The following is a 17,334-nucleotide window of genomic DNA, read 5'->3' as shown; positions in this document are numbered from 1 at the left end:
GCCCGGCGCCTGGTTAGTGTCCGTCCGTCCGTCTGTCCTGGTCAGTGTGCCGAGGCAGCGACAGAACTGCATCATCCACTTCAATAGTCCGTAGTCTCGTGTGGCTACCGCGGACTTGAACGTGGCTGGTCCTGCGTCAGTTGTGCTTAGAAAATACACCCCGGGCTCCGAAGACTCAGTACAAATTAAATGTAAAATAACATATATGTTGGGTTAAGTAGAATACATTACAATTAATTTTGTTTGTTCTACATTTTTAATGTGGCTTCTAGAAAATGTAAAATTGCCTGTGTGACTTGTAGTAGATTTCTTTGGACGGCACTGGACTAAAATAATAGATTTTAGAAAGATGTCTACTGTTACCATGAAATTGTGATGTATATTTCAGTTATTTAGGAGAATCTCTTACCAAAACACATGATTTCCTTGATGGTGAGGGCTAAATGGGGCATTCTCGAACTTGAACACTGGTGGAGTTGTTCTCTCTTTAAAAATTTCATCTATAAATATAAAATTTTTTAAATGTTGATATTAGGAAAATTCGTGTTTCTCTCCACTCTTTCCCATTAGCCCTCATTTTAATTTAAATGAGCAAATATTTACGAAGGACTTTGCATTGCACTGTTCTGTTTTGAAGAGAATCAAAAATGTAATACAAGATAGAAGGGCTTCTAGTGGGGCAGTAGTTGCACATCCGAAACTGGCTTTAAAAAATCATTTATTTCCTAGATCAGGCACCCCTGCAGTGTTGGGTTTTAACTGTGGATTTTCTACATAGTCTTTGGAATTGATTCCATGTTAATCTCTGATACTGTCTTTCTGCCTCGCCTTCTAGGAAAAATGAAGCTAGCGCCACATACAGCACTTACCAGGATAAATCAGCTTCGGCAGAATAAACACAGTAAATGGTTTCCACACACTGTATCTGGTGATTCTATTAGAATGTTGAGTTGTGCAGTAAATTCATACAGCCTCTATGGGAAACATTACACCCCTTCCTCAAAAAACTAAAAACCGAACTAACAAATGATTTAGCAATTCCACTTGTGGGTATCCATCCAGAGGAAGCAAACAAACAAGCAAAACCCTGCAGCTCTGTGTTCTCTGCCTGCGGCATTATTTACAAGAGCCGGGACTCGGATGCCGACCTCACTGCCCCTGGACGGACGCACTGTTAAGGAAAACATTGTAGACCGATAAGGTGGCAGACCATTCACTCCTAAAAGAGAAGGAAATCTTGCTGTTGACAAAATGTATGGACCTTCAGGCATTTTGCTAAGGGAAAGAAGTATAAGGAAGAGGGACAAATACTGTATGATCTCACTTATTTATAGAATCTAAAAACAACAAAAACAAAAAAAACCCTGGAAACGAATCAGATTGGTGGCTGCTGGGGGAGGGGGGGGAGGGGGCGGATTTGGCTAAAGGTGGTCAAAAGGGACAAACTTCCAGATCTAAGACTTAACAAGTGCTTGATGTAATATCATACAGTCTGCTGTTGGTGCTGTAGTATTCTGGAAGGTTGCTGAGCAGGAAGACATCTTTAAAATCAAAGTAATGGATGTGAGCTAAATTTATTGTAACCATTTCATAGTGTATATACATTGTCAAATCATGCCGTATACCTTATACACAATGTTACATGTCCATTAATAAAACTAGAGGGGGGGAAGGATCCATAAAACTCATTCTCTAGTTTTCCCCCCCACTTTCATGAATGCAACTGTTAATTAAGCCATAATCCTAGCATTTTAATGTGCTTTGAATATAGTCACCATCTTTTGATGCTTCTTTGAACTGTCTGTGCATTTGGGTGTGAACATCTGGCCTGTTTTCCCTTAAATAACACTTGCATTTATAGGGCAGCCCAATCCAATATCCCCCGTAGTATTTAGGTGGGGAAATTATTTTTTTAAAATGACATTTCCAAATTTAGAGAACCATAATGAAAAATAAATTACACTTCATTTGTAAAGAAAGTGACTTTGAAATCTTTTTTGTAAAAAGATTATGGGAAGTCTTAAGGTTCATTCTCTCAACAACTCTAAAACGTGTTTTACATATAGTTCAGTGTAAAAAGTCTTTCAAATATGTGTATGCCACTTTGGCCCTTCACATTAAAAACAGTAATGCTGAAAACTGAGATTTTGAACAAGTTAGACTTCCTTCACTAAGAATATTATTAGAAAACATTCAAAATAAATAGGGTCACATTCTATGTATTTTTAACTACTTGTAATTTCTTGGTGACTTACGGAAGCTATAAAGTTTATGACCTTTGTTCTTCACTTTTTCAAACGTCAGTAAACAGTCTGTCTGAGAAATCAGTTAGGAATTCAGAATCCGTTGGAAACTCCTGAACAACGTTGGAGATCTCTCACACCCTTAACAGTCCCACCAGCGGGTACAGAGTACACCTGTGGCCTGTAGTTTTCTTTAAGAACATTCTGTTCTTTAAGAAAGTTCGATTCCACTCTAAATTCCAGCCATCGGCGATTTCCCCCGTACTTGAGTAAGAAGATGTCTGGTTTAAACAACATCATGTGACAGTAGTGAGTTTGGCAAGAGTATCTCCATCGATAACCTCAGGTTGTATCAGAATCTGAGTTCTTATGTGCATCTCACCTTCCCTGCTAAAAGCTGAGTAAAAATTAAGCCACATTATTTCAGGAAAGGAAACCGTGTCTGCTATCGGCCGACAAAGCGAGCCACTGTGGTAGCCCCTGGGGCTCAGGTGGAACTGACCTTGACCTGAGTCCTTACACCAGGCCCGGGTCTCTTTCAAAGAAGCCACGGGGCAGAGAGGAGGGATGGCCGCTCAAATTCAGATTCCAGTTTTACAAATTTTGTTTTGCACTTTTGTATTTAGTGACACAAATTAGACCAAAGAAATGTTACCTTGAGAAGGGTATGATTGGGAAGCATGTTTTACAAGTATTGTTTTACAGATAAAGCAGGTTTATGATGCACTGTAGGTGTCCCCTCCCTGAGGGATCTGGTGAGGTGCTTTGGGAGGATAACGCTTGAGCAGAAAGAAACAGGAATTCTGAATTAAGTACGGAGTTGAAGTTCTCCTGTACCCATCTTCACATACTTTTCAGGGATGCTGCACTTTCTCAGAAGCAAGAGATGGCCGTACTGTTGATTTTTAACAAGCTGAATTGACTCTTTTTCCACCAAAGATTGTCATGCTATCGTTATGTTTTTTTTCCAAAACAGACTTTTATAGTGGTTTCTGCTTCAAATTTAGTTTATTTTTTATATTTATATGAAATTGCTGCATATATGTAAATATAAATTGTTTTTCAAGTAATGGCAATCATATGCCATAATATATATATATATATATATGGGAAAACTTAAAATGAAAATTTTCTGTAATGACGTGGAAAGCAGCATATGTAAAGATTTGCTAAAACCAGAAGAATGCATTTGCAGTGAAATGAGAAGTCCCGTGCATGGGGGTCTTTACTGTTCACATTTTGAAAATTGGATCTTCAAATGTTGTAAAAAAATAAAGTGTAACACTGGAGAATTTTCATTTGTGACAATGCATTCATTTCCAGTGTGTTTTAGCTCAAAGAGCATGCTTGGACTTGGGGCCCAACTTCTGTAGGCGGGTCCACACCAGCCCCTCCCACCCCAGAGCCTTAAATGTGTCCAGCTTCCTCTCCCCGCCCATCCTGGGCCTCTCCTGCTGCAAGACATTCAATCAGAAGTCCACAACATAAAGTGCAAGGTTATTTGCATGTTCCCTGAAGCTTTCTACTTAAAACCCCAACTTTTCTTCTGAAGACTTCTCCATTTCTTCAAATAACCTATTGGCCGTCAAGCAGACCATTGTCCGTCAAGCAGGCCATCTGCCCCACGTGCTCCGCTGTGTTCCCGGTTCACTGTCAGCACTTCTCCTCCTGTCTGGGTCCTGGACATCTTCCCTGAGGCTCAACTCCCACTGCTCATTCTGTGAAGCTTCTCCTGCCTTGCCCAGCTCTCAGAGCCTTTGGGATGCTACGAACCTTGAGTTAGCCACGTTTACGTATCTACATACCCGTGTCTGGTAGGACACTACCCCATCACTTTAGTTTGTGGGTATGATTAAGTCCTTAAAACTCAAGCCCCAACAGTGGAAAGTCTAAAGTTTGATTTGTGTAATAACAAGGTTTGCTTTGTTTATGCAAAAAATCGTCTTGGTCTTTTTGCAGATTTGAGTTAAATCAGATTGCTAAATGTCTGAGCAAAGCGGCAGTGTTCTGAACCATGTTGCACCTGGAATCACTAATGCCTGGCCTCCCCCCCACTTTGGTTTCTTTCCTAATTGATCTGGGATGTGGCCTGCCTGGGCGTAGGGAATTTATCCAGCTTCCCAAGTGATTCTAATTTAAGGATGAGAACTTCTGCATTAGTGATTTACAAAGTGATTTAAACATTTATCATGACAAACACATATATTTACAAAAGAAGATTGGGGTTTTATTCATTCTGCATATTTAACACATCAGAAAATGTCTATGATTTAAATCAAGGTCTTGTCCGGCTAACCAAACAAGGCTCTGGTTTAAGAAAAAACAAAAGCAATCTTTACAGTGTCAACATTTGATGTAAATTAGGTTCTCTATAAATAAAATTAAGTTTTATTGGGCCTTAATTTGAAACTATATATTGATTTTTTACATTAGCATAAAATATACAGGAAGAGTTTAACAAAAAGTCTTCTGTAGGAATGCTGGAGACATGGGGTAGGGCAGAATATTGTTAAAGAATATTCCTGGTTTAAGGAAAATGCCCAACTCCAGTATTCTAAACTGTATTAATGCCTGCCAGCTAACTGCAACCAAGAATGAACTTTCTTGCATATTTTAGATATTTGCATATTTCCACTCAAAAGCAGGATATAACAGAGTCTGCTGACTTCCAGAAATGATGCAAAAATCGAGTGCCTGTGCACAATTTATTTTTTATTATTTATTTATTTTTGTCCTAAGCGATGTTGCTTTCAGCATTTCCAGGTTCATTTCAGAAAATGTTGCACTAAACTGAAGCGGTCAGTCTTTCCACGGCGTGGCACTGCTGCCCTCGTGTGGACATCCCGGGCATTTGCAGTCCCCAAGTCCGTGCAACTTTGTCATCGTTCCCACGTTCCAACCATTGCAGTGATTCCCAGAAGCCGTTTTCAATTTCATTTTCTATCCAGTATTAACTAGCTCTTCTCTGCTTTCCTTCTGTGAAATTACCATTTTAAAAAAGTTTCACTCTGTCTCCTATTGCTTAAGTACGGGAGAATTCTAATACTGGGGTCGGTGGTCAATAAAATTTTTCCTTCCCTCTCACATACCTGAAGGTGAACAAATCGCCACAAATATAGATCGCATGAGAAAGTTCCCCATTCTGATTCCTGACTTCCTACCCCAAGAAAATTCGCATCTGGGTAGTAAAACTGATGTTCGCAAAGCCACTTCTGTTAACATCATTTATCTCCCTTACATGGCTTTTAAAACCTTGAACCATTTTATGTGGCGGGTGGCAAGCCTTGTGCCAATCTATGGGAAACAAGCAAGAGCTCTGCCATCCTGGTGCTTAGGGCCTGTGGTTTCTGCGAGAATCTGGAAACCACTGTCATTTAGATGAGCACTTAGTTATGGGGGTTGGGAAAATGACTGGTCATCTGGTCACCCAGCACCACCTGGAAAGGCTCCCAGGAATACACCTTCAGTGTGTATTCGATGTGGGGACTCAGTTCATCGTAGAATTCCTGGTGTAGGACCCCACGGGACTGTGCTTCAATTTAGTGTGTAGGTAGGTCTTTCTGAAATGCAGATTCTGATTCAGTAGGTCCCAGGTGGGGCCAGGATTCAGCATTTCCATGAGTTCTATCTGCTGCTATTTGTAGTAGGCTAATGGCCTTCAGAGATTTCAGGGTCCTAAAACCTGACGTCTGTGAATGTCACCTCTCTGGCAGAGGGTGTTTGCAGATGGGATCTTGGGTGGGGCCCTGAATGTAATCCCAAAGTTCCCTAGAAGGGAAGGTGGGGGGATCTGACTGCAGCACAAGGCGGCGTGACCCCGAAGCAGAATGTTCTGCTGCTGGCCCTGAGGATGGAGGCAGGAGCCGCAAGCCAAAGGATGCAGCTCTAGAAGCCGGAAAAGGCAAGTAAACGGATCTTCCTAGGACCTCTGGAGGGAGCCTGGCCCCACCATTGCCTTCATGTCAGCCTAGTGTAATGATGTCACACTTTTGACTTCCAGAACTGAAAATGATGTGGGTTTTTTGTTTTTACTGTAGAGAGTGCACATGAATGGGGTAGAGCTACAGAGGTGGGGAGAGAGAATTTGAAGCAGGTCCATCCATACTGAGCATGGTCTTGGAGCTTGTTCCAGGACCTAGGGACCCGACTCGAGCCAAAATCAAGATTCAGACTCTCACCCGACTGAGCCACCTGGGCACCCCTGTGTGTTGTTTTAAAACCATTACTGTGTGAATGTTTGTGTCCCACCAAAATTCCCACATTAAAATCCTAACCCCCAAGGTGACAGTGTTAGGAGGTGGGCCTTTGGGAAGGGATTAGGTCGTGAAGGGGGTTAGTGCCCTAATAAGAAGAGGTCCAGAGAGTTCCCTCAGCCCCTCTGCCCTGGGAACGGGCAGCCAGAAGGCACGGTCTTTGAACCAGAAAGCTTGCTCTCACCCGACACTGAATCTGCCAGCACCTTGATCTTGGACTTCCCAATAGAAATACCTGTTGTTTATAAGTTGCTTGGTCTGTAGTAGTTTCTGGCAGCAGGCAGCCCAAGGAGACTAAGCCAACACCAAGTTGTTGATTTGTTACAGAAGATGAATAAACGGGGTCCTCCTACCACAGCTGGAGTAGGAGAGCCTTTTAGAAGCAAGACCATAGAGGACTGGCTCTCACCCATTGCTGCCCATCAGAATCACCTGGAAACCCCTTAGAACAAAAATGTGAGCCCCTATCCTAAAACCGTATAACCAGAACCCGTACAGGTGGGCCTGAAGAATCACTAACTTCAAGGCTACTTGGGTGGCTCTAACTCTAAGAGTGTGGAGCACTACTGAATTAGGATAAACCCAAATTAACACCTGTGTTCAAGGAAAGTTCTCAACCTTGCCCCCTATATGGACACCCTAGTCTGCTAGGTAGCCCCTAAAACAACACACCAGCTTCTCATTGCGGGCCAGGGCCAACATCTTACACCAATTACCAGGTTCAAGACTCACATTCTGTTTTACCTAAAGCTTGGATTTGTGTCATATCAATTCATCTGCACTCATTTCCACAGATGGGAATTCTGTGAATTCACCAGTTTACAACTTGCATGAGGCTTCAATCCAATCCTTACACACCTACAGCTAAAGATGGGCACCCATGCCTAACATGCATTTCCTATCTAGGTCGATAGCATGGCCTTAAAAACAGATTCAAGATGTCTCCAGGAGACCCATCTTCGGTGGGTCGAGCATCTGACTTGCGCTCAGGCCATGATCTCACGTTGTTCGTGTTCCAAGCCCCGCATTGGGCTCTGTGCTGTAAGCACAGAGCCCGCTTCAGACCGTCTGTCCCCCCCTCTCTCTGCACCTTCCCTACACACATTCTTTCAAAAATAAAGTCAAGTCAGCTTCTAGATTAATAAGGTAAAATAATCCTGTGCGAGAGGCACCACGGTTACGGGTGGGGGGACATGCATTTTGCTTCTCTTGACCTAGCCGTGTGGAACCGTGTAAGCACTCAGTGGGCGTGCAGGAGACCACCTTTGCGGGAGAGATGTCTTGAGTCATTGTTTTGTGCTTTGATGCTAAACCTCATCTTCTTGCATTTGGGGGCTGGGACCAGCATAACCTGAGGGCAGAATCCTTGGTGTGTACTTGTTTTATGGGCAATACGGAGGCTAGAGCTGGGGATACGGTAGAGGACTCAAAAGTTGGTTGAATAGGCTACAACTGGGCCAAAGCTGTTAGACCCACTGTCCTCCTGTACCTAGCGCAGCCAGAGAGGGAAGAACACCATCGTGAATCTTAGCAATCTCTACGATCACATCCTGGGGATGAGAACATGGATTCTTCAATCGACAGCCTGAAATAGCACTGCAGCTGCAGTGAGGGGGTGCGTCACCCTCCCTGGGCAGCTTTCCCAGCAGATGCTTCGCCCCCCCCCCCGCCCCTCCACCAGGCAGGACGGCCATCTGGGGGACGTGAACTTAGAAAAGCTTCCCAGGTGCTAGCGTTGCAACCACGTCCTGAGAGCCGCGGGCATGAAGTGCCGTGGGTAGCTCAGGGCTGGCCGTGTGTCTTGTGCAAATGCTCCCTCAAGGGGCCACAGCCCTCCTACCTGAAGATTCCCCAGGGCTAATCCCCCATGAAGTAAAATCTGGCTAATTGCTGAATACCTTCACGGAACTGGTTCACCCTGTCTTCGATGGATGATAGAAGAACCAAAAGTAGATCTCCTGCATCTTTTTAAAATTTATTCTGAGAGAGAGAGAGAGAGACCTCGAGTGGGGAAGGGCAGGAAGAGAGAGAGACAGAGAGAAAGGGAATCCCAAGCAGGCTCTGCACAGTCTGACGTGGGGCTCGAACTCATGAACTGTGAGATCATGACCTGGGCCAAAATCAAAAATTTAACACCTAACTGACTGAGCCACCCAGGCGCCCCCTCCTGCAGCTTTTAGAAAGCAACTGAAATCATCAGGCTGCTCCCCTTTCCCAGCCACATGGCAGTATGTTGAGTTGTGCAAAAGCTTCCAGAAGGATCACTGACCACAGAGGTGCCGAGGCTGCACGCAGCCCATTCGGAACTGGCCTGTTTCCCTTTCCCAAAGGAGCATCCCTCAGCCCAGGCTTGAACCTTTCTCTTTTCTGTGATCTTCTCTCTCATTTTATTTCTTGGCTCACAGCATCTCATTCTTATCCTAACGGGCTTCGTTTCTAATGTGTGTTTGCCATAACCTCCTCCAATCCTTTAGGAAGCAGGTGCATCTGCACAGCAACTTACATTTGCAGGACCCCACTGCTCATGCCATTATGAATAGAAAATGATTAGATGAAAAACAAAGACATGATGAATTGAAGAGAGTAAAATATTTATTCAGGTCAGGACGCACGAACAAACTCTTAACAGAGAATTCAACACCAACCATTTACAGACATACAGCATCGCCACATTTTAGCAAACTGCAACTGAGGACATCAGATACATTACAGCGATTTGATTTGTTTTTTCAAATGCGTTAAATTCTCTCTTACCTCTGCATAAGGTATCATAAATGCGGTTAGAGAAGCAGTTAGTGAAACAAGTGTGATTGTCCTTCCCCTACGCTCCGCCCATCCGTCTTCCGGGAAACCACAGGCCGCTGCTCCCCAGACTTGGCGTGAGGCTTCGAGGCTGCTGCTTTTCCCCCTACATCATAACCGATTTCAAATGGTGCTAGACAAAAACAGACTCTGAACACCAGGAGAAATCGGTCAGCCTGTGTAAGAGATGGTCCAGTGGCGTTCCTGGGGGTCCTGCACTTGACCGTGCAGGTGGTTAAGTCTGATTCCAGCTGCACTGAAAGGGCAGCTGAATGTTCCAGGGCCTCTAGGAGCAGGTGCAATGCCGAGAAGGATGGAACCGTCCTCGGTACACAGCCTCACCCTCCCCTGTTACAATCAAGCACTGGAGCCGGCATCCCTGATCTCCACGTTCAAAGGCTCTCCGGGCAGGTGAGAGCTGGGTGGTGCTCACAGGTGCTGGCTGCAGCCCTGCACCACCTCCAAAGCGGAGTTTCTTTGAAACACAACACCCTCCCCACAATGCTGCCCCTCCACAACCTACATAACGCTAGGGTGCACTTTCCTTTTCAAGTTCTTCCTCTCTTGGACCGGCTCAGGCGGCAGAAGGAGGGGGTCTGTCCCACCGGTGAGAGCCCCTCTGCAGGTGGCCCTTTGGTGCGCTGCAATTCTTACTCCTAAAACACTGATTTCAAATGGTGCTAGATACAAAGATGGAAAAATCTAAGCCACCATGTGAAACCAGCTTCCAGAAGAAGAGGGTCTCATTGAAGAAAGGAGATGTAATCAGAAGACCCAGGTGCTGCCTGAGGAGATCTGTCTGTCGTCTTGCAGTTCCACTTGGGACGGGGCATCTCGGTCCATTAGAAAGGCACGGAGGAGAGCTACCCAGTGATGCTCAAGGAATGTGAAAGTCACGGCGGAGGCGTCACACAGATGGTAGCAATATAAAACTCGGAAGTCTAGTTCACTCTAGACAACCAGTCCTAACAAGTTATTACACATATGATGAAGGAAAATATTCCAGAGCTATTATTAAAATGCAATAATATTTTCATTAGCATTGCCCTGCTCTACAAAACATTTCACAGCATGCAGTGTTTTCCGATCCTCTGTCCCAGCATCAGGAAACAAGCACGCTATCTGCCTAGAAAATTCTAGCCCAGTACACAAAGGTGAGTTTCACCTGCCCTGGGGCCACTGTTGATGTGCCCTATTCACAAAGAGCCTGGGCTCCACCTTCCCAGCCTCACGTCAGGGTCAGCACGTCAACCATCTTTATTTAACCTCTGCTGTGATTCACACCAAAAATATGGTGTCCTGACGTTGTGTTAAGTAGATAATCCTCTAACACAATGACTGAGTTTTGTGTTGTTTTCAAAACTGGTCTGAAAATAAGATTTGCATCCTGTGTTCAAATTAGATTTCCCATCTCCTAAATGTGTGTTGGTTTTTTTTGGTCGTTGGAAGCTGAGAAAACAGGTCTATATTTCCTGGGATACCACAACCAAGGAAAGAGGAGACCGTAGAATCTGGATCTTTCGGGCTGTCTACCAGCTCTGAAGGCTTCCAGATCCAGGCTGTATTTATTGTGGCTCCTGGAATAACAGCATGTGCTACTCCAGGAAAGAGAAGGAAATAAAATTCAAACACTGAGGTGGGAGCTTTAAATGGGTCGGTCTTGTGAAGCGAGTATCAGTCCCGAGCTTGCAGGAGGAACGGCTCCTTAATGCAGTCCAGTAACTGGCCCACCGTCACGTGACCACTACACGGTACAGACCTGAGTCTAACTCGAGTCTGTGTTCCTGTCCCTCTGTCCATTGTGCCTGCTCCACAGCTGCGCTGTCATCTCATGTTCTTGAACTCAATTGTGAGCAAGACTGGGCGGGAGTGGGGGGGAATGAGGGGAGTCCTAGCAAGGTGTTTGTGTGGCTGTGGATGTGACTGACCGCACAGCACGTTTAGCCCGGGTGGAAATGGGAGCCCAGCTGGTCCTGTGAGGGGCCGGATGCCCCAAGCTGGCTCGCCCAGTCCTCCTGCGCCTCTGGAGCCCCTGCGCTCACCCACAGCATGGCTGGGGTGGGGGGAGGCGCTGGAGACGAACCACCAGCAATGCCTGTGCTGGATTCCGGATTCTGACCCCGGCACTGGGCTCTCAGCCCAGGGGCCTGGCGAGGCCTTGGCCCCCGACGGAGGAGATGGGCAGCGGCTCTGACCCAGGGCACCTGCGGTCAACAGCTGGGCCCTGTGAAGCAGGTAACTTCCAGGGTTTTAAGGTCAGGAAGTACGTGGTCAATGGCAGTCATTTCTGTGGCGTGCTACACAATGAGGGAGTGGCGATCTACCTTTAGTACTTCTCGATTTTACTCCAGCTGAAACCTTCCCCCTTAGCAACTCCTGACTGCCTGTATCCACAAAACCTTCCCCAAGGTATCATCACACAGGCGTCTGTCAGTGATCCAGACAGCCTCCTTCCTCCGCCAGCAGGCCTCTGGGTACCCCGTTCCCTCTTTCTGGAACATTCTCTGTCTTCTGCTCTCCAGGGCTGCCACCCCATCAACCCTCTCCCAGGTAACGCGGGTCGCCTGAAGCTTTCCCCAGATGAGCTAGGTGTCAGTTACGCCCTCTCACAGCACCGAGTTCTTGTCCTTCACATCCATCACGTGGTCATCAGGATTAATTACTGGCTCTCCTGCTACCCAGGAAGCACCAGCCCTGAATTCAGAGGGGAAGCGGCACATGGCAGAGGAGCAATTGAGGAGGGAACTGAGGGCCATGAGCTAGGGTCTGGGCCCCCAGACTGAGTTCGACAACACTCAGTTCTCTGGAGGAAGAGAGAAATCATTCACAACCCATGAGCATAAACAAGACAAGAAAAGGGGGGGCGAGTAATCCTAGTACCAACACCTTTTGCCCTTCCGACCCCACTGGACGGAAGTCTGTTTGGGTCTCAGCCCTCCCAGGGGACCCAGGCTTTTCTCGCAAAGTCCGCTGAGCAAGGATGCACTTACCTGCAGCTAGCTGGTGTTTCCGGTCCCTTGTCGGATGGAGCTGGATGGTCTGACCGGGGGCTGCAAGGGGCCTGCTCTCCCTGGCACCCAGCTCGAAGGCCACCGAGAGCCGTAAGAAGGCAGCCCCGTGGAAGCCCAGCCTGCTAGGGCTCTGCAGTCAAAAGCAGACGGTGTGATGCTCCCAGCCTGGCCCCACAGTCCTAGGCACACGGCCCCGTGGGAAGAGCTAGGTGCGCTCTTGGGGAAGGAAAACGGCCCAGCCACAGGGCCGGGTGTGCCACCGTGCAGGAAGAAGGTTGGGAAGCACAGTGCAGCCTCCGTCCACTTCTGCGCAGACGTTCTATTTGGAGGTTTTTCCACCCCCTCAAGCCTAGACACTCCTCTGCCTGGGCAGGGACTGAGCGTGAAGGAAAGGTCACCACACAGTGACTCAGAGCACAGGGGCTTTAATTCCTGCTCAGCCTGCACTTCCCTCAAATGGGTCTCAGTTCTTCCAAAAAGAGGGAGGGTTCATGCATTCAAACGTTCGAGGGGCTGGGACGGGAAACTTAGGACAGAGAAGCAGAGACCACATGCAGCGGGAGTACAGTGACGTGGAGAGGCCGTGTTTTATCTAAAGGCATGCAAAATTGGACACGTTAAAAAACAAACAAAAAACAACACAAACTCTGTGTAAGCCAAACAAAAACATCTGAGGGTTCAATATAATCCACGGGCCATCGACTAAAGGACAGTCTGGAGATTGCAAAGAGAGCTTCTGCTGCATTCTAGAAATGATGCTATCTGTGTCTTTTAAAGTCCTAAAAATCCTATGCCAGGCATGGTACCCAAAAAATAACATGGGAGGAAATCAGGAAGGAGTGGAATCCTGGTTTATGAGATCCATAAGCAAACCCACGGAACGGACAGACATGAATCCCCAGGAACCGAAGGCCGCCAGCCTGCTCAGGGCTACCCCAATGTGCTCAAATCCAGAACGGTGGGCAGGTTCCTGGGAGGCAGCTTCTCCCTCCCGACCAGGCTGGGTGCTGAGTCACAGCTACTTACAGACTGATGCAAGCTCCAGTGGGTGCGGGGGAGGGGTGCCGGAAGCAGAGCCCAGATCAGGTCTTCCTGCTCCCCGGAATGCTGGTTTCCAGGCCCCTGAAGTGACGACGAGTCATCTTGGTGAGAGAGTGGCCTGGGGAAGACCCTTTTGAAACTGGGGACAGTTCTGCGCTCCAGACAGTCCTTGCCCATTGTACATGTGAGCCCAGAGGCCCGGCCCAGCTTCCTGTCACTCGGCTCCCAGCCAGACCCAGTGTCCTGGACATTTTGTCTTGAGCTGTCAGGGTGGGGGCCTGTTGCCAACTAGCTGTGGTTAATGAATCAGAGGAAAGGGTGATAAAATGTGTATGGGTATGTGCATGGGGGGCGAGGGAGGAGGGAAACACGGAGCTGGCTCTTTTCCTGTTTCCCAGCAGGTTGGCCCCCCAAAAAAGGGCTGGGCATCACGGGATCACTAGGGTCCCAGACCCTGCATCCTGAAGCGGGAACAATGTGCTCTGGACCCACTGAACCCCTCAAATGCCTGTGGAGATGACAGGGCAAGAGGTCACGGCCTTCTTACATCACCTGGGCGCCCCATCAGCAATTCCGGTTTTCCCTGGGGCAGGGGTACCACAGCTAAGTTCCCAGGCAGCCGCTTTCCACCAGGTTCGGTTCTCTGCCCCGTCCTCAACACCAACGGAGACCCGCATCTGGGAATCTTCCAGGTTCAGTACAGGCCCAGGGTTGGAACGCCTGGCCGGGCGAGACTGAGACGCCTTGGCATGCTGCGGGGTGTGGGGGGCCGTGGAGGGCAGTGGGGGGCACAGAGGAGGAGCGATGGGATGAAGAGGGGCCCCCTGCGTCCCCAGAGAGTGGCTCAGCTGAGGCAGAGCAGGAGGAGGGGCACTGCCCTGAAATGCCTCCCACAGGAGGAGAGTGAGCAGGCCTATAGTCCACGACACAAACACCATGCCCACCGCACAGTTCACGGGTCCAAATCACGTCCAGCCAAAGGCAGCCCACCACTGCTTCTCCCTCTCCTTTCCCAAATCATGTGCTCAACGCAGCCAAGGCACACGTAAAGTGCCAGTGGAACTTCGGTCTCAGGTGACATCTAACTCAGGAGGCTGGAGGGTGATGCCCCAAGGCCCAGGTTCCCTGCTCCCCAGGCGGGGCTGGGTCACCCCAAGAACAGACACAGGACCCCACCATCAACCTGCTCCCAGGACCCTGTGTCTACTCGCTGCAGGGAGCAAGTCTCTGTCCCCCCAGCCCCTCGGGGCTCTGGGGCTCCGGGGCTCAGCCCCCTCTCCTTCTGGAGGGAGAGCAGGCCACCTGTGCAGTCAGACAGCCTCCCTGGAGCGTGGCCTCCAGCCGACGGCGGGACACTGAGAGGGAGACCCACTAACCTCCAAGCGGAGGTTCTCCCAGTGCCTGGGCACAGCCCTGGGCGGAGCACACGGACTGGGGCACACCCCGGAACATGGTTCCACTTCTCTAGCTGGGGGCAGGGAGGGGACGCAGAGGGTACGTCCAGAGTCCAAAGCCAACTTGGAACACCTTCCTTGCTGGCTCGCCCTGCAGCCGGGCGGCCAGTGGCTGTACCTAGGCCAGCCTTGTTCTGTTATCAGGCCTTGGGCCTGGAACAGAGAGTGGTGGGAGGAGGCAGGAGGAGGTAAGGTGAGGAGGGAGGGAGAGAGGCTGGGGGGGAGGGGCGGGAGGAAGTTTCACAGTCTAGCGCCCTTACATCAGATCAGAGAGAGGGGAACACGTAAAACTTGACTTCCCCTTTCCAGGCGCTTCTCTGCCCCTGCTTTTGTTTCGGTTCCTTCCCCCTCTGGACTGGGGATGGCTCGGCTGGTGGGCCGGGTAGGGGCAGGCGCCCAGGTATCCAGCCAACTGGGCCCTCGCCCGGCTGCATCTCGGGCCTGGCAGGCTCCCTCGGCTGTTACCCGGCATGCCCTTCTCCTTGTCAGGGAGGCCTCACCCTCTTGTTTTCAAAGTTTTATAACAGTATTGTTTGTTGTCCAGCAGATTAAATTCTTTTGGAGGCTGGAGGGTGGAGGCGGGGGTGTTGAGGGAGAAAGAGGAGGGTGAAGAGAGAGGGAGAGAAAATACAAACAACTTTCATTAGGGCCAAAAGATTAAATGAGTTCCTTTTTGAACACAGAGTTCACCTGTCTTGGAGAGAGGCCAGTGGCCAGGAGCGCGTGTTCCCTTCCTCTCTGTCCCTGTCCCTCTCTGTCGTCTTCCCCTAAGCAGGGGGACACGTGCTCTCGGACTTCCAAGGCCACACTACTCAGGGTCAGCTAATAGTCAGGGGTGGGGGATTCATGCCTCAGCAGCCCCCTCCCCAAACAGGGGGCACAACATGGGGCCAAGCAGCTTCCCGCAGACCCTCTGGGTTCCCGTCTCCTCAGGGCTCTGCACACCCCACTCCAGAACGAGGTACAGAAGGGGCCTCCATGGACAGTTCAAGGATGGCACTCCTCAGCCTCTGGCTGCTCATGTTTGAAATAAAAGTAATAAGTTCAGCGATGTCCAAGACACCGGAAGAACGGTCTCCCCTGAGGAAACAGTAACATGGATGCGTGGGCAAATATTCATGGATACCTAAGGAATGCGTGAGAGTGGCAAGCAGGAGAGAAAGGGGACAGAAAATCAATATAAAATAAGCATGATCTTACAGACAAGGAGGGCCCAGCCAAAGGTCCCCAGTCCGTCAGGCCTTTTGATGCAAAGCTGCAGATGTAACACAAAAGTAGGTAGGATTCTCCACGCGAAATCAGCCCTCATTTAGGCATTGACTGGTTGATGTCAGGCTTTGGGGTTACCAAAAATACCAGGAAATAGTATGTCCATCTGAACACACGTGTGCCTGTGGGGCCTGCCCTGAGATACTCCCCTTCCGTGTCCTACCTTCTTCCCAGTAAACCGTGTCTGGCCCTGGCTCCTGGCTCACCCACCGAATTTTCCTTCCCATGCCCAGTGCCTATCAACGGGCCGAGGGCTGGGGGGTCGGCAAGGGTGGGCAGTGGCAGTGGTACAAATACAGGAGGAGAGCCGCTCAGAGCTCTTTCCTGGCAGCAAGGAGGGACAGCATGGCTTTCCCCTTGTTTTCTCTGCAAACAATATCAGTCCTGCAGGGTCAGTTCTGGGAGTTCTCTCTGCATGGGGGCACAAGGTTAGAGCTCCAGGCCCGATGCTCAGGTGCCCCCCACCCGGGTTGGCCTCATTTCCCTGGCAGAAAGAAAAGAGGCAGCCTGCTCGAGAACCTGGTACCTGACGCTCATGCTGTTCCGAGGACAGTCTCACAGTCCCACACACTCAGGACCCGAGGGACCTTGACAGGGACATCCAGTCCCTCTTCTGAGATAAAGAGGCTCTGTGTGTCTTCGGGAGCCCTCGGCAAAGGGGCCGCCACAGCTCTCCCTGGAGTCTGGCCTAGATGGCCTCCCAGCTGCAGGTCCCGCCACCCTCCTTCCCAGCCTCCAGGAGAACAGAAGGATCTGGGTGTGATAATGACGCATCTTCACACAAAAGTTATCAGAGGCCTCGTCCTGCAAAACAACTCCTCTGTGGCTTCCCCACAACAGGACTTCTCTCGGAGCCAAGCCTGCATCCGGGGAATACAAACGGACAGACATCTGCGTGCTGCTGCCCTGTCCCAACCCAGCCCCTCAGGGAACGTGCCCAGGGTGAGCCGAAACCATCACGAACTAAGTGTGCTATAAATACAGACGAGCACCTCTCTCTCCCTTCAGAGAGGCTCTGGGTCTATCCGAATAAAGGCACACGGCCCAGAAGACACGCAGTCCAGGCTGTGCCTCGACTTTCCTCCTAAAGAGTGGGCTCACACTCAGTATGTAGGGGAGTCTGTCTGTAGGCGTTCTCTGACCTACCTTCCCCTCTATGGGGAAGCCCTACTTTTTCAACTCTATCATATCAGAAAGCAACAAATTCAGAGCTTAAGGCCTGGTTCTACCATCTTGCACTGGACATGGGCCAATTCTTCCA

General features: G+C 49.1%; 1 protein-coding gene and 1 long non-coding RNA gene across 2 annotated transcripts in view; one reads left to right on the top strand and one right to left on the bottom strand.

Annotated features, from left to right (window-relative positions):
- LOC115288246 (membrane cofactor protein-like) overlaps positions 1-3,541 on the top strand; it is a 36,853-nt gene extending 33,312 nt beyond the window's left edge. The window contains exon 13 of the mRNA XM_029935373.1: positions 836-3,541. Within this exon, the coding sequence (XP_029791233.1) occupies positions 836-1,011 (176 nt within the window). The 3' untranslated portion in view covers positions 1,012-3,541. The remainder of the gene's footprint in view (positions 1-835) is intronic.
- A 5,525-nt stretch (positions 3,542-9,066) lies between these two features.
- On the bottom strand, positions 9,067-17,326 carry LOC115288242. The gene is made up of 2 exons (XR_003906895.1): positions 13,336-17,326; positions 9,067-12,901 (listed from the first exon to the last, which is right to left on the bottom strand). It is a non-coding gene; the product is annotated as an uncharacterized LOC115288242 (long non-coding RNA).
- Between the last annotated feature and the right edge of the window lie 8 nt (positions 17,327-17,334).

This window comes from Suricata suricatta, chromosome 3 (genome assembly GCF_006229205.1).
Source record: "Suricata suricatta isolate VVHF042 chromosome 3, meerkat_22Aug2017_6uvM2_HiC, whole genome shotgun sequence".
NCBI lineage: Eukaryota > Metazoa > Chordata > Mammalia > Carnivora > Herpestidae > Suricata > Suricata suricatta.
The sequence above is the reverse complement of the archived record's forward strand: the minus strand, read 5'-3'. Positions and strand labels throughout refer to the sequence as shown.